We start from the raw sequence: 26,139 nt of genomic DNA on the forward strand, positions 1-26,139 counted from the left end.
GGATTACTGCACAGGCGCTCCTCAGGCGAAAGTCTCAGCACGCTTAAACGTGTTGCTGTTGTTCTGAGATCTAAGTGCCATTATTCTGTTAAACGTCCCTTTGTCCTCTAACAACGCGTCGCACTCGCAGCGCATACATCTCCAGGCGACGTTGAGTGACCAATTAACCCAAAAGTGAATCTTTGCATTGTGAAAAGTCAAACGCCCGGAAGGAAGCGGCGTGTCAGAGGTGTTGGCCGTTAATTAGGCGCAAAAAGTCAATTTGATTACGACATCACGGCTCCGCCGGGGAGCAAAGCCTCATCGGTCGGGGCGACGGGGGGTTAATGCCTCTGTTTGGGTTTGGATTAACGGGTCTTTGACTGCACACGAGGCAGCGAAGGCAGCTTCAGTCTGCAGCCTCATGGACACTGATCAGTACGGTAGCTGGGGAGGTCAGATCAGTGGCGTTCTGGCAGCACAACAGGACCGATTCGCCGCAGTGACGACACTGTCACTGAACCGCTCGGGTGATCAGGTTATCGGGCTCTTGGCCTTTTATAACTTCACAATACATCTTTGATTTCAAACAAATAAATGTGTGTTTTATCTTTCCAAGCTGAAACCTGCGAGCTTGTTGCCACAGAAAAAGGGACACAATCATGGCGTTGCAGCAGAGTCGCAAAGGTCTCCGTGTTTTTGTTCAAGGTCAGAGATGTTGATTATTCAGGGATTAAATATTTCGATTAGAGCCAACTGTAATTTATATTCATATAAAGCCCCCTTATGTAATGTTGGTTTAGCTTCTTATAGCAGATTAATGACTCAAACAGTCAATCACGTGGGGGGGGGGGAATGACCCTTTTTGGTTTGTGTTTGCAGCCTGTTACCGGCGACGGTGCGTCTTCCGTTCAGACGTCCCCCCAAAAACCACGAGAGCTGCTCTCCGTGTAATGGAATCTGGTATTTTATTCGTCCTTCTCTGGAAATATAGATTTATGACGGTTCATACAATCCACAAATCTGTAAACAAACCAAAATAAAACAAACGTAAACATTTCTCTTTTTTTTCACAATGCGTCACTGATGAGGACATTTCTTGATGCTTACAATTATGATGCAGAGAACACACGGATCTTCACATATGTACATAAGGTGTATTTACAGTCACATTCGGCCTTGCGTGTTTGGGAATCTGCATTTTTAAACATTAGTGTAAAACATCCCATCCATCTCCTGTTAGTCCTATTGGAAACAAAAGACGCCCGCCTGGATCACTGAGCGTCCTCATAGCGTTATTTGCATTGGATTATCGGGGACATATAGGCAGCTGTATTAGGATTTATATTCGGTTGTTCAGAGAGTCCGCCAAGTATATTAACCAAAATCACATATTGCCTTTTTCTGCTGATTCAGCCGCATCCTTCAGATGGGATTAAAGGAATCTACTTGGCAGGTGAGCTATAGAATAAAGAGAGGCTGTTTGATGTACGCAACATGTGCCAGCACTTTTCCCATTCATCTGCCATTTTCTTTCATTCGACTATAATCGTGCTTTTAATTGGCTTTTTACTGAAGGCTGCTCACTTCCAGTCGACAGGAGAACCAACTACATTCCATTAGTTGGAGGTAGTAACACTCACCCTCACAGAAACTGCATCTGCATTAATTGTTAACATATCAGCTGTAGTTTGTTTGTTACATATGGTCCAACAGAAATGGCCCTCACTTATTGCCATTACATCAGTCTTCTTCCTCCATAGATTGACCTAAAAATGGCAACTTTGAGGCTCATGGTAGTTTTTTACAAACACAAAGTCAGTCACAGTTTAGAAGCTTAAAAAGACGGGAACAGACATAATTGATGCCTACATTCACGTCAGGGTGTGCTCTTATATACACATTTAGGATTGTTGCTATCTGAAATAAACTTTGGCTGTGTCACACATGCAAACCCACGAGTACAAAAAGTCCCTGATACCGTTTGAAACCAGCAGAGATGACAGCTTTGGCTGTAGTATGACATGCACGATAATCCTGTCTGATTTCAGCTAAACTTAAACCCTCTTTTTTTTTTTAAATCCACTTAAAAACCTCTGATTAAGGTGACACAGAACCAACACTCATCCATGCTTGGAAAAATAGTGAAGTGCTGTAACGGACTGTGCATCACAACAGGACAGAGGGATGGAGAGCACCAAAGGCCTGGTTTCCCTTTGCTTGGCCACCTGAAGGATGTTTTAAAGTGGTCAACCTTTGATACCACATTTACAGCTCAAAGGAGACAGTTTCTCTTCGTTTTGCAGATACTTATCTTGCTGTTGCTGTTGAAAACAGCCAAATAAATTGGATAAAAACCAAAATAACTTAAAGGTATTTTATCATTGTCCGTCCATCACTCTGTCCAGTCCTCTCACCTGTTTCTTGTCGCATTCACACAGGCCTAAAGTGTAAAAGAGGCATCATCATAAAGCTTTTACATAAACATGCTGTTTGTTAGAAATCCCCTTCAAACAAGAACATATTTTGATTTTGTTTGGAAGTGGGTATTATATAAAATCCATCAACTCCACAGAATGATATTGCATGTAAAGGGTCTATAAAATGTCTTCCACTGAGTTTTAAGGCTTATCAGTAACAAAAACACACAAAAAAGGAAACAGCAATGTACAATTTCATGGTGTAAGCTTATACTTCGCGATGGCAGTTTCTTTTCTTTAGCTCAGAAAAGGTAGACAGTGTCTCTATAAACAGATTCGGAACTTTGTTTTGCAAATACTTTTTGGGTGATGCTAAACTCTTTGATCCTACAACAGCCTTCCCACAGCTATCCCATTTTAAAGAGTTTAATTGAGCTGGTAGATTAGCCGGCATTGATAACTGATTATCAGAAGCAGCCGTCACTATCAGTAAGAGTCTGGTAATTGAAGAAGTGCAGCCGTCAGCGGCAAAAAAACACGCTGAAATGGCTTTTTTACAGTAGCGGATGGGAAAGTTTCACGTCAAAGCCGAGCTGCTTTTACACCCCTCTGGAGAAAACAGGCGGCAACGCCACCTTCATCTTCGTGGTGAAGAAAGGGAACCATAACCGCCTGTCAATGTTGCACGAGTCAGCCTGAATGTGAGCTCAGTCCACTCTAATTAATCTTATCCAGCCGTTTAGGACTTTGGTTTGATGACCCGCGCTGCCGGGAAGGCGGGGGGGAGTAGAAAATGCTGACTGGACAAACAAGAGGCTGAGCCACTGAGCATATATTTTTTTCTAACCGCTGAGGCGTCACGATGGGACTGTGAACTTGTAAATACTTCCACATCCTCTTTTTACAGGTGGGAAAAAGATCCCAAAAGGCATGTGGCAGACATCCGTGCATAGACGAGCCTGACCGTGACTTAATACTTATATATTTTTTGTTATATACAGAAATAAAAAACACCATTACTTTTAGCGTTCAATTTGTAAATCAATCAGAGGCACAGTAGAAAAATGCACACATCGACAAAGTTGAAATAAATACACATCACAATTATATAAATTACTGCACATCTTACTCTGTCTCGTCAGGCTTCGCCACCAACCGTGTCACCAGTTCAACCTCTCCATGGAAGGGTTGCATTGGTTTCATTTTCCTTCTTTCTTAAATGAGGAAATCTACGAACAAAACCTCTTTGCTAACAAGATGTCTGACATAGAAATAGAGAATAGACAGAAATCAGATCCATTGAATAAAGTTTACACATGTAACAACAGGCTCAGTCGGTCAGATCTTCCCCTCAGTGGTGTGTTTTTTTAAATTTCACGAGCACTCCAAAGTGAGGACACAGCATGGATGAACCCTGTAGTGCTTAGCTTTAAGATATGCATGAATAAATACTTAAATACAGTACCCAAAATCTGTTATTGGTTTGCATCACGTTCAGTTTTTTGTAACCAGGTAAAACACACACTTGTGGTTGCATATTGAGAGCTGATTGGCTCATTTCTCCACATATATTGGCTTTGTGTACTGTACCTACAGTATATACAGTATGTAATTTCATTTGAGGCAATCTTCACAAGCTTGCGCCTTGCTCCGTTTTTCCCTTTTCCACAACACGGGACTTTCCTACATTTTCTTCAGACGTCGCTCTCGGTGGCCGGTGATGGTTTACAGGAAGTCGCTCTGTAACTCGTTGGACAGCCGACTGACCGCCACCTCCTGGTGTAGTGATCCTTTAAGTATCCTCACAGTCTGCTGCGGGCTGTAGTCGGTACACTCGTCCCTGTTCCCAGAGACTGTCTGAGGGTAAGGACAGTGTCTACACTTCCCGTGACTCTCCGGGAGCCCGTTTGAAAACCTGGTAGAGTTGCACTCTTGTTGGCAGGTCGTCTTCTCGGCTGAGCCTCGCTGGCACAGGCATCCACCCAGGGTCCTTCTGCAGCGGGCCACGTCCCTGCACAGGAACTTACGGAAGTTGGGCTTGAAGACCAGGTAGACAATGGGGTTGTAAAGGGTGGAGGACTTGGCAAATATAGCTGCAATGGCAAAAGCCATGGGGGGAACAGTTGCTGGGTTACCAAATGCTGCCCACATGGACACAATAGCATAGGGACTCCATGCGGCGAGGAAGCCGATGCAAACCGCCACCGACATCTTAGAAGACAGCAGCAAACAACATATATCAGTCACGCAAACATGCACTCCTTTACATGTCCTTGGCCGGTGAGCCCAGTTACCTTGACGATGAGCGCATGGGCGTTGGCAATCTTGTTCTGTGGCGCCACATGCTGCTGCACGGCCTGGCGGGAGCCCCGGACGGTCACCAAGATGAACGTGTAGGACAGGAAAATGACAGTGCAGGGGATAATGTAGCAGAAGAAGAACAAGCAGACGATGTAGCTCATCGCCGCCGAGCTCGTGCTGGGAGCGTGCCAGTTAATGCAGCAGGCCGTGCCATATGGCTCGGCCCCGTACTCTCCCCATCCCGACAGGGGGCCGATGGCGAAGACACTGGAGTAGCACCAGACCCCTGCGACCAGCATGTAGGCGTGATAATAGGAAAACTTGTTGCCTGAGGAAGAGAATATCAGATCAGAGCAAAAATCAAGACATTTTGGGGGGCACAACACTTCTGTAATGGAGTGATATGATATTATTGCTATCTGGGTTTTTTTTGTCTGAAGCAGCGTTTCAGCCTGAGGTTGTGTTTGCTTGTGCAAGTCAATTTTTTTCCTCCTCCTCCCATGCTTAACACTTGATATCGTTCAATGCAGGGATTAACTTCATTGCAGAAAATGGCATCGCTTTCGGTATTGAAGACTCAGGGTAGGGGACTGCAAAAAAGAATCTCGTGCTTTTGTCACTTGAAATAATCATCTCAGTTTGCTGCTATTTTTCCCCTGCATTTGCGTTAAGAGAGCTCACTATTTGTGTTTAACCACATTAGTGTCTACTGTTGGACGTGATTGATGTGGACAAGGACTTAATGTGAAGCCAGCGCGGAGGGTATCGTACAGCCGCTGCAGCTCTGTAACGTCCCCTCTCCCTGCGCCCGTGGAGGGTGGGGGTTGGTGATTAATCCCTGTGGCACTCATGTCATGTCGTATGCTGTTTGGAAAAAGGGGCCTGAAGTGCTACGTTAGGATGTACGCTATCTTTTTTTTTAGCGGCTTGTTTTCTGCTTCTCATAACCTTCTTCCACTCTCATCCCGGTATTGCCCCCCCCCCTTCCTCCCCCTGCAGGACAATCAACTGTCTGGCTGAGACTCTTCAGGCATGTGTCAATGCGTTATTAACACCTTTAGAAAGGATCATTATCACCCAGGAGATTAGAATTCCTTCCTCTGTATTGTTTCCAAGTGGATCTGTCCGTCTCTTCTATCCGGCCCATCTCTGCTCTCTACAGAACATGGTGACACCGTGTATTACCACGTAGTTTGTAGCTTGTTTGTAGTATTCCCGTACCATAGCTCACTGTCTAAAAGTATTTTGGACAACATCGTTAAATCTAGCAGCCCAGTAAATATCCTGGGGCTGAGGAGGTTCTGTTCAGTCTCCACGAGGTCATTCAGCTTGATGGGAGAGTCATAAACATGTTTTGATTAATCAAATGACTGCGATCACTTTAAAGCTGCTGTCTGACCTTAAGTTACTTGGGTATGACCTCCAGAGTTCACTGGTCTAATAATAATCAATAAAATGTTGCAGATTTTCAGGTGAGGACAACACATGAAAAAACATACACAACCTCAGGATTAATGCTGTCGGATGTAGTTCTCTTCAAACTCGTCAGACTTTATTTTAGTTATTTCTGCACCTACAGGCACTTCTTTGCAGTTGGATTTGTGTTTAGTGTTGTCTTGGCTCTACCGTGGCCATCAGACTTCTCGGCCCCTTCGTTCTCCTGTGAAGCATCAACCATCACCACCAAGTACTGTTGTGTTCGCAAACCCATAAGTAAGTTTCTGGGAAGAGTACTTTCACTTTCCATTTTATAAAGTATGAATCAGACAGGACTTTTGTGGACTTGGGGCAACTAGTATCCCACAATGCATTTCATCTCAGCCAGCGACAGCCGAGGTGATGGTGGGAAGTACGTGCTTCAAAGTACACACGTGCAGGTATGTACCTGCGCACTGGTCTCCACCAACATGTGCTCTTCTGCTACTCCCTTACATGGTCAGTTTGCCTGAAATGTGATACATTAAAACATCGTATCACATTTTAGTATCTTGGAGGCATCATAAGATTAAACTTTAATTCTAGCTGGAGGTAAAAATGTTCTGATCTGAAGGATCGTGGCTTATTTTCTTGGTTTTCAATACTCCCAAAGGGGGCTACACTGAAAATATTACCTCCATGGAGTCATTCAAGTTTGTCCACAATATAATCAAGTATTCTGGGGAAACACTTCATGGTTTACTGGGTGTGGAGAGAAAGTAGGGCTCACCCAGGCGAGGAATATTACAGATTTATTTGATGAACCCTATGAAATGGGGCAGCTTTAAGGTAAAAGAACTTCACACTGACTCCTGTGTTGATGGCCAAAGATCTGTTGCCATGGTGGGGTTGAGCCCAGTTTGAGCCCAGAAGTAATAAATGAGGTTTAATTGGGTGATGATGTCATTAGGTTCATGTGGTTCTAATACCTTGTTGGGATTGGCCTTGAGACCTTCGTATTAGGATGTTGAATTGTATCCGTGACCCAGAATGTGAGGCAGACCTGTTAACACAGGGATGCTTGGATGTGTGCAGCTCGACAGACGTGTATGAGCTGGGTCAGATCCCACCATAGGTCAGAGAGCTATGGCACAGCACCGAGCCACATAGCATTTTAGCATTTCAATGACTCCTCTATATACTTCTGATAAACTTACACACAGAGATTTAGGTATATCTCACAGTGTGGTTTGTGTTAAGTTTACTAAAGCTGCACAGGCCATGGAAGGTGTGATGGTTCACGTGCTGCTCCCAAACGTTGCCTGAAAGGACCTGGAAATTCCAACCACTGGTACTAAAGCTAACACAATAAAAGCTTAGGTCTTGTGCTTGGTATCCTGTGGGGCCAGAATCAGAAATCCCAGCAGACACAGAGCTCCTGAGGGCATTCCTAAAAGAGCTTTGAACTGTGCTTTTTATTCTGGAACCTGCATTTCAGCGGGATGAGGATGATTATTTCCACTTGAATCTGCAGCACTGGGCGTGGGAGAGCGAAGGAGATAAATGTGTGTGACAGACCTTGTGAACTCAAATATGGGACTGAAAGAGGCAAAAGCTGTTGATTGGAGTAAAATATCCTGCTTTGATTGCATTTGCGAGGCAGTTTGCAATCCTCAGTGCAAATGTTCCCTTAACTGTTGCCATTAAAATGTGCAAATTCAAATCCAGGACCAATTAGTGTGTTTCAGTAGTTGTCATAGCAACAGTCTGGCAGTTGGCATGGCATTGAAGTGATTTCTTCACCTTCACGACAGTCTGACACGATTAAAAGGTGAGGACCAATTTGATAGCTGCCCCCCCCCCTTATTTCCACCAGCAGCTACTCTGGTAGGTGGTTATGACATCTTTATTTCTCAGGCTCAGCCCACACGAGAGTTCTGATGTGTAAATAGATGTGAAATCCTGTGTGAGACTCTTAACCTGGTTTGTAAATGCTCCCACCCCACAGGAGACAGTTCAGGCTCCTCCCCCATGCAACTGACAGGGCTTTCCATCATTTCATCACCATCACTGCACTAGTTTAATGAGTATCAATCACGGCAGACATGCATGGCTGCACATGTGCTGCATGTGCGCTGCATACGGGTGCACCTCTTCGGTCCAGCTCCACAAGCCCATCCAGATATCTCGGCCTTTACCTTAAGAAATTTAGTTCTGGGATAGAAAATAATCACTGTTTGAATTCAATAATGTCATTTTCTTTTCTTTTCCACAGCACTTTCAAAGAATTCATAAAAGCTTCCAAAGGTAATAATACATTCGTTGTCACTACTAATGCTTTCTTGAGGTTTTTCCTCATACACAACACATGAGTAAAACTTTGACCTTGGACGCCATAAGGAGAGGAACCATTGTTCACACCACCGAGGCTGCATGCAGCTACTGTATTTCAGAAGCATCTGCAGAGGAATGTGTATATTACTGAACAACATGCCCTTAATAATGTTCGGCCAACTCTTATTACGAAGCGCTGCTGTTGGAACCATAGCTGTTTCTTTGCAAGCAAAGAAGTTTGCCAGGGCATCAGGTTGCAGTTGCGAGTGCAGCTGAGGCAAATTCTTAATATCCAGTTTCAGATGCAACCTTAAACAACAGGGCAAATTTTAGCTAATAATAGCATCAAGACAAGTTGGTATTTACAAAGCTAGCATACTTGCACACATTGTTGTGTTCTTACCATAGTTTGGGCAGCAGACTTTGAGCCAGCAGACACAGGAGAGAGCTGTGAGGTTGGACAAACTGCACAATCCAAATAAAACCCCACAAAAGGCATAGACAATACAGGTGGACTTGTAGAACAGCCACCTGGAAGGAACAAAGCAGAGATATAGAAGAATGGGTATAAATGTGGCAGATGTATAATGCAATTCACAGCTGGCTGAGGGGAAACTGTTGAGCAGTTCAGGTCCTGCCTTGAGTCACGCAGAACTGCAGAGAGCGGCGATGCATTCAAACCCAATCCTGGCACATTCGAGGGCCGTAGAGCGCTCCAGGGATGTGAGTACCACAACGACAGTGTCTCGCTGCAATATTCATCATCCACTTCCCCTGTGCGCTTTACATTTATTCAACATGAAGCTGATATCTTGCTGCCAAGCAGAGCTCAGCTTTGGAACCCTCTCATCCATTATGGCTGAAGCAGTGAGCTGAGAATTTAAATTAAAATTTGACTGCTCTTTTTGATTTTTCTTAAACAAATCTCACTGATGGCTGATTCAGGACACTTAAAAAAGAGCCTAAGAATTATTAATAATCAAGTAGCACTGGGTATAAATTATCCTGGAAAAGCAGTTTTCATCCCACCCAGCTCTAGGAACACATCCGATCTTTCAGATGATGTTGAACTACGATGACGATATCAACCAAAAAACGTAATTGTTCCCTCACATGTGAGAGTAGGCTGAAGGGATGGCGAGAGGGAAGAGCGTTAATGTCATGCCCAGGTCACTGATGGCCAGATTAACCACGAAAAACTCCGCTGGCTTCAGGGAGGCCTTCTTCCTGTAAGCCACGAGGAGAAGGGTTCCATTCCCCAGCACTGAAAGCACACCTGGGACACAGAGAGGCAGATGTCAGCAAGTTTGGAGGGGGAATTCTGGATCATTGCAGCGAAAAGAAGATGCAAAGGCTCACCTAGGACAGTGTACAGAGTTCCCATGATGAAGTCATTATCTTTTGATATGTTGGACACGAGCAGAAAATTTTCAGAGGCATTTCCCATCTAAAACCAAAGAAAACAGCACAAGAAAAGTAAAAACGGGTGATTTTCCCTCCCACTTGCAGACCTTGTTTAGAGATCACCCTCACTGCGACTCAGCTGCAGCAAACATCTGGAATATTTCAACAGGAGGAGGCAAGTTGATGAAACACAGAACAAAAATAAATGCTGGTTAGCTTAGGCGGCGTGGACTCCCTCAAGGCGGGCAGTCGTGCTCCTTTGCTTCAGCATTTCAAAGCGACACATTTTCATTTGCAACCTGTGTTCCACAGGCCTTCTGGGAGTTATCCCATTAGACCTGGTTCACCTGTGGTGGGGGACAAAAAAAACATAAACGTGCCATCCAGTCAGTCCTCAATGCCAGGCAGAATTACATTTAAACCTCATCGTTCACATCTGTGCTACCGTGCGCCATCGAGCCTCTACCTACCACCCACCCACACTCCACACTTTTGAACCAATTTTCTGAAACTGTGCGTACCGTCGCCTTAAGTTTATTATATAAAACCTATACCGAGAACCCATGGAGAGCAGGGCCGAGGACATGATGTTCAAAGAGAAGCAGCGTGCTCAGGGGATTCTTTCAACGTTATTCTCTCCATACGCTTTATTTAAATGGCCTCCGTGCTGCTCGTACGTGTCTGCACACACCTGCATGTTGCTTGATAAATGGGCAAAGGAATGAGTGTTGCTACGCCTGAAAAGCAACTTTACGTGAACTAAAGTCATAAAAATGCTGGAATAAACTCGCTCTAAGTGGAATCAAATTAAAGTTTCATTATTGCTTGTACCTCATCGGCAGGAATGTTATGAATGTAAATGATGGTGAACATACAAGTTGATATAAAACACGGGCATAAATTCACATTTTTCACTTATGAAGAGTTGAAACGCACTGATGTGACAAATTAATTCTTCCACTCGGGGAAATGCAATTATCCAAATGTTCTCCTTAAACCTCCATGAAGGAGTATTTCTTCTTTATTTAAAAAAAATTAAATAAAGTGTGCGTGTGTGTGTGTGTGTGTGTGTGTGTGTGTGCGTGTGACTCTGAGTTCCACACAACCAACAATTAATATAGATGAAATCCAAAATGAACAGAGCACGCATTAGAGAAGCACACTGGAAAACAAGCATCAGGGGTGAAGAACACGTCACCATTTGGAAGAACGAGCACATTGTACAAAATCATATGAGGGAAATTAAAAAATAACAGAGAAATTCTTGTGAGGAACATGTGGGAATCAATGTGTTCCAAGAGATATTCAGCAGTGCATCTTCCTCTGACTGCTGGGCCCGGCCCGGACAGCAGCCCGGCAGGTCAGAACTAGCCGGTAGTTAGCATCACTAAAAGTTTGCTTGCCAAGGAGCGAGACGTCCTGGTACCTACAGCTCAGTAACTACTACTATTACCCGCATTAGCCCAAAAGTTTTATTTTTAAATGCACTAAACAGTTGTAAAAAGCGGCTCGACTGTTGGGAGTCAGGAAACCCGGAGTACAGGTGGGAAATTGTTGCATTCATCCTGTCCTGAGTGGCAGATACAGATTTAATCCACAGATAGCAGATGAGTAGCAAACAACGCTGACATTTAAAAGCTCTGGAGTTGGACGAGAACGTTAGCTCTCAGCTGTCAGCAGTGATCTTCAGATGATTCTCTGTCTATTTCTGTGTGTCATGTTCTCCTTCATCTAGAACAGATTAGAAGCCTGTCTCAGAAGATGGTGCTAAAAAACAGAGGACAGGCGGGCGGAAGGAGGAAATGAGAGGATCTGTCCACCAGCCTGAAACTCGGTAGTGAATGTGGACTCATCAGGAGGACAAATGAAGTCTCAGCATCTCCCAAATAGAGCTCACAGACGACAACAAAGAGATGGATGGAGAACTGTCAGGAAGACATTCCAAGCACCCTAATGGGGGTGTTGGGGGGAAGAGGGGGGAATTAAAGGAAATCCTTTAATTGGAACTATCAAATTTTTTTGGAAGAAGAGCAGAGAAAATAATCCCAAAGACGGAACAGGGCAGTAAAACACAGTTGGCGCTGAATTTCCTTGGCAGGGAAGGACACAAGCGGTGGAGGGTTTCCAGTCTGTAAGGTTGAGCGCGTTTCCCCAGCAGCAAAGTGCCGGCAACAGGCCAGGAACACCTAATCAAAGGCCTTTGCAGTTTCAAGGGGGACCGGAGTTCCTTTGTTTAATCTGCACCAGAGTTCAGATGAGCTATCACACCTAACGAAGCCGATGATCATAGGAAGTGACCCCTTGGTCTGAAAAGGCCCTCAGAGGTCCGCAGCAGTGACAACGCGGAGCTCAGACCATACTGGTCTCTGGGTGAACTCAGGCTCTGAGTCCTTTTGGCTTTCCCGGAGTATTACGGTGTCCTTCCACTAAGAGATGCTCTGCAACTGACATCTTAGGACTTCTTTCTGCTGCATGTGTGTACTGTTGGAATGGCCCCACATCAAAGAACCCGTCCCAATATTTACATCCAAGGGAACGGGAGCGGCATTGTCATCAGTAGGTATGAATGTAATGGACTGAAGGTAATCAGCTGATCAATGCTCTCTGGAAGATAGAGTTTGACGTTAGTTGTGTTTAAGAACAACTCAGGAGGAGCAGCGGAACAACATGTGCGAGAAGGTCTATTGATTTGAATGCGCAGCGTCAAATTGTACTCTTAAAGCACCCGACTCTTGAAGTGTTTAAACATTGATTCGGCAAATGAGGAGAAAATTATGTACAGGCTGGAATTGGCCTCTGACGCGTTCCCCCTGTTTAATTATTCACCAGAGACTGCCTTTTTTTTTTTCTCGGCTTCAGCTCATCGCAAGATCTGAGCGAACACAACAGAAATTCATTTATTCTCTTTTTTGTGACTTCAAGCTGCAGAACAGGGCTCGTGACCACAGGAGCCCGGCTACTGAAGGTTATTAAAGCATTAAAGCTTATTCCTTATGTCCAGTGTCAGGGTTAGCCACCAAATCAAAGGTGCAGGATGCCTCTGGGTGAGAGGAAAAATGGGTTGTTTTTAAGAACCCTGCGGAGGCTCCACCCAAAATGCAATTAATGGGTACAAAAATGGAATCAGGGCACGAAATGTTGGCACGCGTTTGAAGACCTGTTCCCGCTCCGAAGCAGGATGTTCACGCTGTTCTGCTGCTGATAGGGAAAGGGAAAAAAACATAGAGATTCCCTTCTTTCTACAAAATTTCCCATGTTTTATTTTTCTTTATAAATATTTCAGATGCACATTTTTACCTCATGTTAATCTCTCATTCCCTTTAATGGACAGCAGCTCCCTTGGCAGAGAGTTAATGAGAGTGAGGAGCAGGATTCTCCTCATTCACAGGCTAAAGATACAACAACCACCTTGTTTTTAACATGACTCCAGCAAAAATGTCCGCCACTACCTCCTAAATTTGCCAGCTTCTCCAAAATTCCGGGCAAACAGTCCGGTGACTCTTCACCACTGCTGTAAATTTGAACATTATCATCAAGATAACAGCTGAGGCACGACGCATGTGGGAAAACGCGCTGTCAGGGCACGGATAAAAGATGGCAGAGCTGGACGCCAACGCTGGATAGAAGCTGTGTCTGCAAGACAGGAAACTAAAGATTTTAAAAAAGTGACCTAAAAACACGAACTATGGGATATAATGAGTCTCATAACTCATATGTGACGGGTCAGTGCTTCTATCGCTTGTAACAGTAACAAAGTTCACGATTTTCCCTGCTATGATCCGGCACTCCATTTGTAACACCTTCATTCCTGATGATAAACGGCCCTAAATGGCCTCCATTACAGCCCACTATCTCCATCCCTCGCTCCCATTTCTCTTGTCACTTCCACCAGTTGGGTTCTCGCTAATACAGGAAAGAGGGGAATACGTTGTCATCCTTTATCCTTGTTTCCTCTGCAGTAAGCTCATTTTCCCAGGGAACTTTATTCCTCCCTTGATGATTTCTTCTGCTGTGAGAGAGAAGTCAGCTTCAGCCGGGGATTCTTCTCACAATTGCGTCACATTGTCTGATCTGTCCTCTGAGGTCTCTCACGCCATCAAATATGCTCAATCTATGCGTTACTGAGTATGGAGCCTGAGAAGTGTGATCAACAGAGTTTATAATAGGGAAAATAGATTTAATTAAATGAATGAATGTGAGACAAATGGACAATATGAGAGTTAATAACCTAACAAACATCTCCATCTTTCTTATTAGAAATTCTCTGTCTGTTCTTTGAGGTTCATCTCACCCCGATAATAATCTCATTAGACGGCTGCAGCCATGCTTTAATTCACCTCAGAGAATTAAAATGAAGGTGATGGGGGAGATAATGACGGTAAATCAAGTGTGAATACAGTTTCAATAAGGTCTTTTTATCTCTTTTAAATTACTTTAAAACAGCTCAGATTTTTTTTTGGAATTGAATAAAATATCCTTTTCCTTTTTCATTTGAAATGGAACATTAGAAACACCCTGTTGGCACACTTTCATGGCTTGAGGTTGCCAAATAAACATTTGCACCTTTCACACATGCACTGTGATCCAGACAGATTAGCTCCTCCATGAAGGCGGCGGCAGGACCACCGAAGGATTCTGTAAGCAGCCAATGGGCTCAAACAACTAGTGGGGAAGCCAAATAACAGCAGGTGTCACAGCAGGGTGATATTTACAGAGACAACTACGTGATCCCTTCCAGTTGGAGGAGTGAGGAGATCAAGAGATGCTACGTTGGGGGTTTAAGGTGCCAGTGAGAAGGTCCCAGGGGTTTCTGACCACCTCAGGTCATTTTAGAGTCCTTCATATGGAAATCTCTGGACTGTGGGAGGAAACCATCTAGATGTTTTCCATCAGCTCCTCTGAAACATTGTCTTTCTTTGTTTTTTAAATCTTACTTTACACTCGACTGAAGGCTGAATCGAATCCGTCATCTCACACCGCTCTACTTGTGCTGGTGCGGTCGGGGGGCCGGTGGCATGAACACATGACACAGCCAAACTGATGATTTATGAGGCGTAAGTTTTTTTTCTTATTCTTTATTGTATTACTTATGAAGAAATTTCACGCCACATCATTGAGGATTTAAAGGTTTTGCCACGAGCGCTGGAAAGTTTGTGGTGAAGCTTTCTAAGCAATTTCACTCCTCTTCCATAGATCACTATGTCTCAGCTCCATTTTCAATTAGCTACAATCACCCTTTCTCTCTATTCCCAGGCCATGGAATCAGAGAAAGTAGTGGTGCGTGCGTGCTGTATATGGATGACTTTCGCTCTCCTTTCTCACAAACACCAGATTTAGAAGGAATCTTTTCAACCATCATCCTCCAAAAACAATATCTTTCTATGTTATTAATGATCACCATAAAACCACATGTTACAGGAACATTATAGGTTTAATCCACAGTGTTCCTTTCTGTTTGGGTGTTTACACCCTCAGAATGCACACAGGTGCACCGTAGCAAGAAGGTTCTGGGTTCATTTCCAGCTCTGAGCCTTTCTGCAGCCCAGTTTCCTCCCACAGCCCAATGATTTGCCACCGGGTGAGAATGATGGACTGGTGACATATCCTGGCTGAATTACTGCCTCCACTGGGAAAGGATCCAGATTTGACCCAGATAAGTAATAAATGACAAAAAGACATGGATGGATGTTCCATTTTCCACTTCTTATCAGGGTCTGGATCAAGGCAGTTAGGAGGATGAGAGCATTTGTGTCCCATCCCCACACCTCCAGAAAGGCAATTCTGCCAGTACATCCTGAGTCTCCCTGGAAGTCTCATTTTGTCTGTGCTGGCTGTTCGTGAAGGTGAAAACAAGGTCACAGTACCAGCGCAGCCACAGTGGAAACTGCATTTCTCTAATGAGTCTGTTAAAGTGAGGATCTTAATCCCGGGACCTTCACGCAAAGCTGCCAAATTATTCAGCGTAAACTGAAGGTGACGCAAATATGAGTATGTCGTCTGCAAAAAAACAACCCCCCCCCCCCAAAAAAAACACAATATCACGGGATATTAAGGTGATGATGGTGATGATTAAATAAGTAAAAGAGATCACTTGTAAATATATATAGGGTGGAACCAGCCGTCAGCTCATCACAGGGCCCTCTGGGTTTGATATCAAGGTTACCCCGATAGTGCTCTCGAGATGTCCTGGCCCCTCCCCCCAGGTAGCAGCACACCTGCCATTTGTTAAGTTATTTTAGAAAATGGAAACCCGAGTAGAGAAAATGGACTAAAGTTTTTCTGGTTTCTTTCACTTCAGCCAGCAAAGGTCTTTGACGTAAAGCTGCAGATGTGGATTTTGTGGATTTGGGCCCTAACTTCAAGACTTCAGCCTTGTCAAAAGGCTTTGTTAACCCTGAGGGAGGCAATTTATTTTTTATTTTGAATCCTGTCATTGTTACTTTTCTAGGCACATTGCAAGGCCAAACCTGTGTGTTCAGATTCTCACGACATACAAACCAAATCACGCACACACCAGAAAGGTGTTACGTAAAAGAAATCGTGATGACAGCACAGCGGCGCTGCCAGGGCGAACGTTATTTACCTGGGAGAGCTGGGATCAAAACCTCTCAGAGCCTCTCGAATGGCACACTGACAGCTCAGGAAAGACACGGCTTCCTCTGCCAACGCCCAAACACCGAGGCTGAAGCACGCCGCGGTGGGATTAGATCAGTTTAGCGGTCGGATGAAAGCGAGCCAAGTCAGCTGACGGGTCGGGACTTGAAAAGACAGATAAACGAATGCACTCAAGGCACAACGTGCAGAACTTTGAGCTTAATCAACGTGCAAGTCCTCCTGCTCCGCGGAGGGACTTTTAATGACCTTTTCTGCTGTAATTTGGTGATGCATTGACCTAGTAAAACAACTTAAGAAGTCAAGATTGAGTCAAAGGCCTGAAGAAGAAAACAAACCTGAAAATCACAATAGATTCTAAAATCTTTAAAAAAAACAACAACCCAACCACAAGGTCACAACATAAAAAGGAGGGAGGGAAAAAAATGAAATAATCAAACATTTCAAAGAGGAATCGATGAAATCAGAATGAACAAGAAAAATACCAACTTCTCATTAGAGGTGGCGGTCAGGAATGAGGAAGTGATTCTCCTCAATGAGACGCGGGTGAGAAACAGGAAGATGAAACAGGAGGTTGCCATGAAATGTGGAAATAAATAAAACATATAAACAAATGCAGCTCTGGTGATCACTGAGGGACAGGAAAACCTGCTCCATCTTTCCCTCACACACGACAAATATCAGATCTCACTGACTTCCATGATAATGAACCCACCAAGCTGCAAATCTGTCTTTGTTAGCACACATGACTCTCTCTGGCTGATTCTTCACATCATTTAACATGTCTTTGCTAACTTTACTGTTTTTCTGATCCTTGAAACCCTTTCTTGAGATTTCCGCTGGTGGTATCACATAACAAACTACAGGCTGTGTCCATTTGGTGATTCTTTTCATCTCCTTAAATCACAAGATGGAGATTTATCTTGTATTCTTATCACAAATAGAAAAAAAAAATCCATTCTGCGGTGGTATGATCCACTTGTGACCACATTCTTTTGGGATTGGTAGATCATTCTCTTGGAGGTTGATGCCAATGTCCCAACAGTGAATGAATTCAACAGTGTGTGGCCGTTTTACGGCACAAACAGGACCTTCACTTGCTTTTACATCTTAGATTAAATAACTTTATATGTGAGCAGTATCAGTTAGCGTGACAATGTCAGTTAAACCAGATGGTGTTAATGCTCATGCTGCATTCAGGTTATATTGTAAAATTAGATTAGATGTGGGTCTCCCAATTAGGGCATGTTTCCACTGCAGGTACTCATATGACAAGCTGGCAGCGAGAGATCGGAACAACAACAAAACAATCACATTTGGGCAAAAGTCTGAAACTGCACGCTTCACAGAGCTGTAGGAAATAATATTCTCTTAGAATATTAAGCCACCTAGGGGATATCTCTGACTGACTGTTTTTTTTTTAAAGTTTAACAAAAAAAGCTTAACTTTCGCATGTTCAAAATTCATAAAGCTGAGGGTTTGCTGAAGCTTAGCTTCATCAATATTTGATTAAAAGAGCTTAATATAACTCATTCAAACAGCTTTTCTCCAGTCCTCCGAATATGTGAAGTCCACACCTTATTGATGCTCTTGCAATGTCCCACCTCAGTCTCACATTCAGCTGCGGGTGGTCACATATCAAAGGATAAGAGGAGCACGAACGAAGGCTGGAGGAGATCAAATCCAATATTGAGGGTGGAACTTTTCCATTGATTCCATCAACATCCACCTCTGCTTGTTCTAAACAGTCTGACACCACTGAACTACATCTGTCTCTATTTCAATTTAATTTGATAAAACTTTAACTGTTCCTCAAAGTGAAGCAACACAATAGCTCAACAAATCAAAATTGCACACAGTAAGTATAAAAGAAGTGAATTGTAACAATGAGTTCAACCGGAGATGATTATTTAGGAGGACAGCCTGGGGAACAAAGGTGGCTCTCCTCCCTTCTGTCCTGCAGCCAGACGTTGGAGTTTCCTCCTGTTTGAGCTCAGTTTGTACTTTGAGTTTTTATTCTGTGTTTCACAAATAGAGATGATCATCCTGAAGGCTTCAATTAATTAGTGCTGTTAAAGCAAGGAAATGAAAGAGGCCCTGGCTGTGTGACATTCGGAGTTTTCATAAACAAACGGTCCCGTTTTAATGCGCCCGAGTCAACGTTCGGGACAGAATGTCTTCCTAAACATTCACATGGAAAGTCAGATGTAAAGAGCTTCTACAAACAGCCATCCTGCCTGTCAAAATATTGTGTTTAATTTAGCAGAGATCACTGGTGCTCCTTCCCACCACTGATGAAAATAAAGAAAAATGCAACACGAGTTAACAGTTGTAACACGATGCGACTAAAATTTTAGAAACTTTGAGTCGCAATCACTTTATAAAAACTGGCAGGACGCTGGAATTGGTACTTTAGCTTGCTCAAACAGCAAAATCCTTCTAGCTAATCAACATCAACGTTTTCAAATAATCATATTGAACTTCATGTGGATCCCGTAGCTTAACTAGAACCGGCCCAGAGTAGCCTGGATGTAGCTAGACCCAAATCGCTTGGGTGTGGTTCAAATTACTGCCTCATTTCGCTTATATTTCACTGACCTGTAAGCAGAAACGTTGCTTTTATGTTCTCCACATTTACCTCCATTAACACAGTGCTCATGGTGGCTCTCAGGTGCTCCAAATACAAAAGGTACAGACAGAATTGATGCAAAATGACTTAGCAGTAGCTGCTAGCTCACTGGCTAACTTCTTTAAGGTCCGGTGTGGCCCAAAAACAACTAAAACAGGGCAAATTGCCACCTGGGCTCGACTCCATCTGGCTACTGAAAATTCCTTTTTAACAAAAAAGTCCAGTTGCATGAATTATGCATAACAACCGGGCCAGAACCCTAACCCTAACCCTAACCCTAACCCTAGCTCTTATGCTAACTGGATTCTTTTACTTTGTGAACTCTCTTCTCTAACCCTAACCCTAACCTATAAAACTGTGTGTGATTTCTTGTCTGCGCCTTGCTGTCGCTGACAAAAGAAGAGCGGGGGTCATCACAGACATGTGTGATGGAATCTTGGAAGTGGCATCTTCTGTTAGCTGTGTTTCACAGAGGTTATTCTCCTTTTACTCCATCATACAAAAGCCTCCGCTCAGATGTTCTGCCGGCAATGTCCCACAGTGTTTCGCTGAAGTGAAGAAGGACGTGCAACTGCAGAGTGACCTTGTTACCATGGATTCAACTTTCCATAAGAGTGGTGTTGTTGCTCTTTCATTATGGAAAATGGAAACCGTCAGTGGCAGCGCTAGTAAACAGCAAATAAGACCTGAGAGTGATTATGTCAGTCAGAGAGCCAAAAGCAGACGTCTCTGCATGTTGCAGTTGTTATGTTATGGAGTTACACCTGTACACCTAGTAAAGAAGCAGCCACACTTGGTTATGACACCTCCTGCTAATTAACGCAGCTCCCATTCTTGGCTTCAGCCCAGAAAACAGTCCGGAATGTCGCTTGGGTTCACAGAACACAGAAGATTCCGACGCCTGCTGAGAAAGTAAACATGGTACGTGAGTGCATGATCAGCGCCGGCCCACTTGTGCAACATCGCATGGCTTCATTAAAGCTCTGCTTTAGCTCCTGCATGCCAATTGTGTGGCCGTTGTGGCGGCTCTGCGTTCAGCACGCGTGGGTGTCTCACAGCACTATAGTACGGAAACACGGAAAGTTCCCTGGAGATGTGGGGATTTAATTAACAAGGATGCAGACTGTAACTGTTAAACGTGTGTGTGTGTGTGTGTGTGTGTGTGTGTGTGTGTGTGTGTGTGTGTGTGTGTGTGTGTGTGTGTGTGCGTTAGAGAGAGAGAGTGGGGGTGTTGGTAGGGAACTTGGGTTCTGGTTAGCAGCGATAGCCTCCATGCATGCAGGATATGACGATAAGGATAGTTGACATTTTGTTGCTTGTCATTCAGGATATATTTATCCTGAGGGAATGTTGCCTACACACACACACACACATAATGTAAGAACAGCTGCCTTTTTGTCAAAGGCTCCATTTAGCTAAAAGACAAATCACCCATTTTGTGTATAATGTCATTAAGTGACCGATCTGGAGGGCTTCAGGCCTGTTTGGTAGCCCTGTTCCGTGTTCCACTCAGCATTCCATGTCTCATATTTCAACTGTGCCGTTTATCCAGATTCAATATATCGCAGAAATGTCACATAATCACATTGACGTGAATTGAAAACGCACAAAAGAGAGCGATAAGGCTGCATTAGTGTGCTCCACAGACACCGAGGCCATCACACTCTACATGCTCACATATAGAATTCAGCGTAGTCGGCATACGCAGACATAAGTGGATCTCGGGCTCAGCGGTGGGACGTGCAGATGGTTGTCTGCAGCTCACTGCTGGAGCCACACTTTTATTTTTAAACTGTGAGGGTCTCACAAAAAAATCAGTTCCGCAGCAGATTTAAACCTCGTCCCACTTTGGTTTTCACTCTCTTGTTTATTCCCTCGTTTTTTATGGTTTTTTTCCCCCCCAGTCTTTATTATATTAAAGCCCTTGATCTATTTCGGACTCCAAAGTTGCAGGAGGTGCCTCGCCTGACTGGATTTAACAAGTCAGGACTTAATGAGGCTGAAACAATTGAATTGCATCACGCATGTGTCACACTTGCATGCAAATTTAAACATTGTTTCTAATTATATCCTTGTTTCCCAGTAATGTTTTAGAGTAGACACGATCAGCGCCGCCCGGCTGACACTTCGCATCCATTCTGCTCCAAACAAACCTGAGGAGCTGCTCACTGAAGATCTACCCGAACATGTAGCAAAATGCTGCAAATCCGATCAGACGACCCTTCCTAGAGCAGGTCGTGCTTTTGTTTGTGTGTTTTGTGAGGGTAAACACTCTTCTCTTCAGAAAAATGTTTTAGATATTTAGATAGATAGATCGCCTGTGCTTGATTTTATCTGAATGTGTGAACAGTGAGGAACACAGAGGAGAGGAGAGGAGAGGAGAGGAGAGGAGAGGAGAGGAGAGGAGAGGAGAGGAGAGGAGAGGAGAGGAGAGGAGAGGAGAGGAGAGGAGGAGAGGAGAGGAGAGGGAGAGGAGAGGAGAGGAGAGGAGAGGAGAGAGAGGAGAGGAGAGGAGAGAGGAGAGGAGAGGAGAGGAGAGGTAGTCTTGGCCCTGGTGAGGGTGCAGCGGTCTGTTGGAATTCCATCAGCTCCTCCAGATGTGATAGATCTTGTAAGTCAGGAGAAATAATTTAAGGTCTGTTCAGGATTTCATGGGCAACAAATTCAGAGAATCAAACTTTCTGTCCTAAAAAGGGACGAGCTATTCTGTACTTTAAGAGTCCAACTTCTATAAACATTCCTCAGCTGGTCACAAGGCTGTGCTGCAATGTGTTTTCAAGGAGAAGCCAAAGTGGAGGAGAACATCTCACTTTTTTATCGGTACTAAAGAACATTTGATTTCATTTCATAGTGAAAACAAAAGACTTCTTCATACTTCTGCATAGGGAACTTCCTGTCTTTGTGGTCATTAACAGCTGTTTGCTAATAAACCACCCATCACACATCATTGTCTGTCTGTCTGCCTGCCCGCCCGCCCGCCCGCCCGCCCGCCCGCCCGTCCGTCTGTCTGTCTGTCTGTCTGTCTGTCTGTCTGTCTGTCTGTCTGTCCTGTGAGTGCTCTATATTAAGAATCCAGTTTTACATGTTATTTACAGGCAGTTTAGTCTGGAGAATCACCGAAATTACATGATGGTGTTTTTATATGAAAACTCTTTTTGTTCCACTTCCTTCAAACACATCATGAGGCCTTTGATGTAAAATCTAAAACATAAAAAGCAATTATGAAAACATCTTAGTCTGAAAGTCTTCTTTTTTTCCTGTCATGGGGGGGTCTGTTTCCAGCTGAAATGTATAAAACGCGCATCAACTCTTTTCAGTGCCTTTTCTGTCTGTATGGACCCATAGAGCACACACAGAGACACTTTTCAGCATAAAACCAGAAGTAAAAACATGTCAAAAAATATATATGTGTGTAAGAACACACTGAAAAGCACTTTGTGAAATAACCTTGCACGTACCTACAGAGAGAGAGAGAGAGAACTTTATTTGTGACTGATTTCCCAAATCTCTGGGGCTCCTACAGGTTTAGTGTTTAAAAGATGACAGTAAACGAGTTGTCGTATTTTTGAAACAATAAATGTGAAAACAAGGTCAAATATTCATCAACCAAAGAGTGACCACAGCTATTTTAGTCCTGCTCCATCCTGTTAGATAAGCCAGGGTAAGAGTGAATCAAATGACTGTCAGACCCTGACCAGACATGTTCCCCTCCAGCTGACCTGCCTGAGTTCAGGACCGGAGTGATTCTCAGATACAAACCTTCTAAAATCAAGACGCTGCCACATTGTTCCCACTGCTCTCGTTCGCGTTTGCTAGTAGCACGGGCTGGAGCTATGATCTAGAGACGAAGTCGTCTACAGAAGTCCTGAGTCCACTATTGTTTTCCCCCATGTAAAATGGACACCCTGACAGTTAAAGTCAGAGGAACCAGATTCACACTCCGATTTGTGTGTGTATGTGTGGCACTGCACACATGTGTGAGCATTTCGCCAGTCCTCTCCCATTCAGGTTTGCCAGCAAATCAAGGTTCAAGTGCCTCCTCCTGTGGGTGTGTATGTGTGTGTCTGTCCTCGTTCTACTAGCAAAATAAGACCATGTTTGCTTGGTGATCATTGATCGCGGTTGCACTGTTGTAACATCCTTCATAGTCATTTGTAAATGAATCCATACAACTCATTCTTTACCCTTCCACCACCTCCCTTAAACACCAGGAACAAAGAAAACACACAAGGCGCCATCAGGAAACAGCGCATGAGGTGCACGATCCAACCTTGAGCATGAACACTGTCGTCCCAATAAAACATCACCTTCCGGATGGGAAGAGTCATCAAAATTTCTCCTCTGATCTCCTCCATTATTGTAATTAATTTAGGGCTCGGTCTGTCACCCTCATCAAAAAGTGAAAGGATAAATAAAAGGGAGGCGGCGTGCTTCAAAAGTACCGCACCCTCAGGCTGCAGGACGTGATGTTAAAGGATTCTCTATTCACTCTCACCAGTCAGAACCTCATCTGATGACTCCGTGTTTCATCACGGTTATTTCTCAAAACCAGTCAGCTCATAATGGGACATCAAACCTGCTACACACAAGAAAAAGGCATATTTTTTTCATTTTGCAGAAATGAAACGCTTGATTAACTAACAGTGACTTGCGACCACCTCAGCTCTGCATGGGTCACAGTGTTGCGTAATTCCCAACTGTGCTGAATTAGCGATTGCTTTTTTTGCTTCGTGAGCGCCGTGTGAATGACGGAGAAATTAGCATCTGGGGTAAGCAACTTCCCACGGCGATGCCGTCGACAGCACGTGGCAGAGGCTCCGTTACTTCTTATGTTGATTGTCTGATTATTGTGTCAGCGGCACAACGCGACTTAACATGTCTCGATAAACGACGATCACTTTTATGACTCAGCGTGCAGCTTTTGCAGCTCACATTTTTCACTCATGGAAAGCGTAAAAAAGCTTAAGCCAAGTGACCCTAAGAAAGAACGAGGACGGGACCGATGACCTCGTCTCTTTTGGCTTTAATGTTAACGTGGCTACGTCCGGCACAAATTTTTAAAAAGAATAAATGCAGCAGGAGACGCATGAGTTCACATTTGGGTGTTGAGCAAATATTTGGGAAAGTCAATAACATAACGTGTTTTATGACTTTCAGCTCACGTAACAGAAGTGAGTGTGAGCTTCCCAAGGTAACACAGAGAACCACATTGACCACGAGGGTGGAGTGTAGAATTAATGGTACAATTATTATGCACTGCTGAGGAGAGTCACATGACCAGCATAGAGTTATTTTTCCAAACAAAAAAAGCTTGTAAACGAACAGACACTTAATGTCCCTCTAATGTCAGGCAAGAAGGTCGAGGATGTGTCACAAAGCAAAGATAAGACAGTCACATGGATGCAAGTGCCAGCAACAGACAAAACCAGTAACGAGGCTGGGAAACGCACACTTAGTCCTCCTCCAGTGCCCACAGGAGTCCCAGAACCACACTCACAGATGAGGTCATCTCTTCCCTGCTTACCGTAATGAGAAGGTATGCCAGAGTTGGCTGGGGATCATGGGTGTCTTGTCAAATCCCGAGCGAAAGTGGCCAAACCTTCACAGCAGCACCAGGAGCAGGTGAAAACGGGCTTGTGCACGCCCCTGGGACCCTGGCACGTGGCGCCACCAGTGGAGGCGGCGGCTGAACAGCTGTGCTCCGGGAGATCCGAGAGGGAACCGATGGATTCAGACGTGCCGCTGGTCTCTGCTCCTCTTCTCTGACAGTCTGCAGCTCACACGCTCTCCCCCCACAGTGCCTTCTCCGCCGCTCTGCCTCTCTGCTTAAATCCCTGTCTTCTACACACATTCTACACACAACAGCACCCACCCCCCTCAGCCCCCACTTACTCTCTTTCACACGGGCTCGCTCGTGCACACCCGTGCTGGCTGTAGCTCCCAGCACCCACAGCATCTATATCACCATGATAACAAGTACAGAGTGAAACTCATCTCCAGGTAAACTCAGTTTTGAAGCCTTTTTAAAAAAAATAAACTCACGAGTTTTTTACGTGGAAGCATAATTCACCATGTGACTTATCCCACGTGTGCTTGCAGGCGCAAGTCCCAAAAGTAAGAAGCAACAACACCAGAATTGTTCTCTGTTCTGAAAGGTCGCATCTGTGAGAAAGAATTGTTTGAGTTGTGATGCTGTTGAAATCCTTCCGTGTCTCTGTTGGAATCACCCGGACATCGCTCAACGACTTTCCTTATTGGTTCTATTATTCAAAAGTATATCTAATTTCTTCGCTATGCCGATGATCTGCAAATGTATATTGCTCTATCCCTTGGTAGTCAGTACTCTAGAACCGTGCTCAGTGACTGCAGGATGACGCACAACTTCATTAAAGAAGGGCAAAACTGAGGTTACTCCTTGGACTTTTGTTTGACGCCATGCTAAATTTTGACAAGCAGATAAACGGTGTGGTAAAGCTGTGGTAGCTTTTCCCAGCTCAGAACAGTTCTTGACGTTCCAGTCTTGTCTGGTACAGGAAGGGGACTCTGCTTTTTGTGTGTTTGCTCCCAGGCGGCAGACCTGTTTACCAAATGAATTGAAATCCGAAACATCTGTGGCTGGTTTTAAATCTTTAAGTCACACCTGTTTCAGGCTCGCTTTTGGTAGCTTACGCTAAGCTAACTGCATGTGATTTTTGGATGAGGTCTCTTCCTCCTTGGAATGTTTTATTGTCTTTTTGTCAGTGTCATTGTCCCCGGATGTTCCCTGTGCTGTTCTGGCTGAATCTTATTGTATTGAAACTTGTTGTAAATGTCTTATACTCATACATTTTACTTAACCTGTGAGAGGAAGAGGTTAAAGATGCCCCACATTTCTTTGTGAAGGTGATGCATGAGCTCCTGCACCATTCATGAGCTGGGTAGACAATAATATCCTCAGAAAATGATAGGTTCCTCTCGGTAGACCTAAAACTATCCATTGCGAATTGATGCATTTGCCGACTCTTTCCACCTTAAATCCTCATCGATTCTCCTGCAGACACGGAC

The 26,139-nt window shown here is 44.2% G+C and overlaps 1 protein-coding gene across 1 annotated transcript; it reads right to left on the reverse strand.

Moving 5' to 3' along the window:
• Positions 1 to 930: 930 nt before the first annotated feature.
• Positions 931 to 24,900, reverse strand: opn7b (opsin 7, group member b). Its single transcript, XM_057039904.1, has 6 exons — positions 24,620 to 24,900; positions 9,810 to 9,897; positions 9,564 to 9,726; positions 8,854 to 8,981; positions 4,694 to 5,028; positions 931 to 4,610 (listed from the first exon to the last, which is right to left on the reverse strand). The coding sequence occupies exons 2-6, from the start codon at positions 9,895 to 9,897 to the stop codon at positions 4,125 to 4,127; spliced, it is 1,200 nt and encodes a 399-aa protein (XP_056895884.1). The 5' UTR covers positions 24,620 to 24,900; the 3' UTR covers positions 931 to 4,124.
• Positions 24,901 to 26,139: the final 1,239 nt, after the last annotated feature.

Source organism: Takifugu flavidus, chromosome 8 (assembly GCF_003711565.1).
Source record: "Takifugu flavidus isolate HTHZ2018 chromosome 8, ASM371156v2, whole genome shotgun sequence".
Classification (NCBI taxonomy): Eukaryota; Metazoa; Chordata; class Actinopteri; order Tetraodontiformes; family Tetraodontidae; genus Takifugu; species Takifugu flavidus.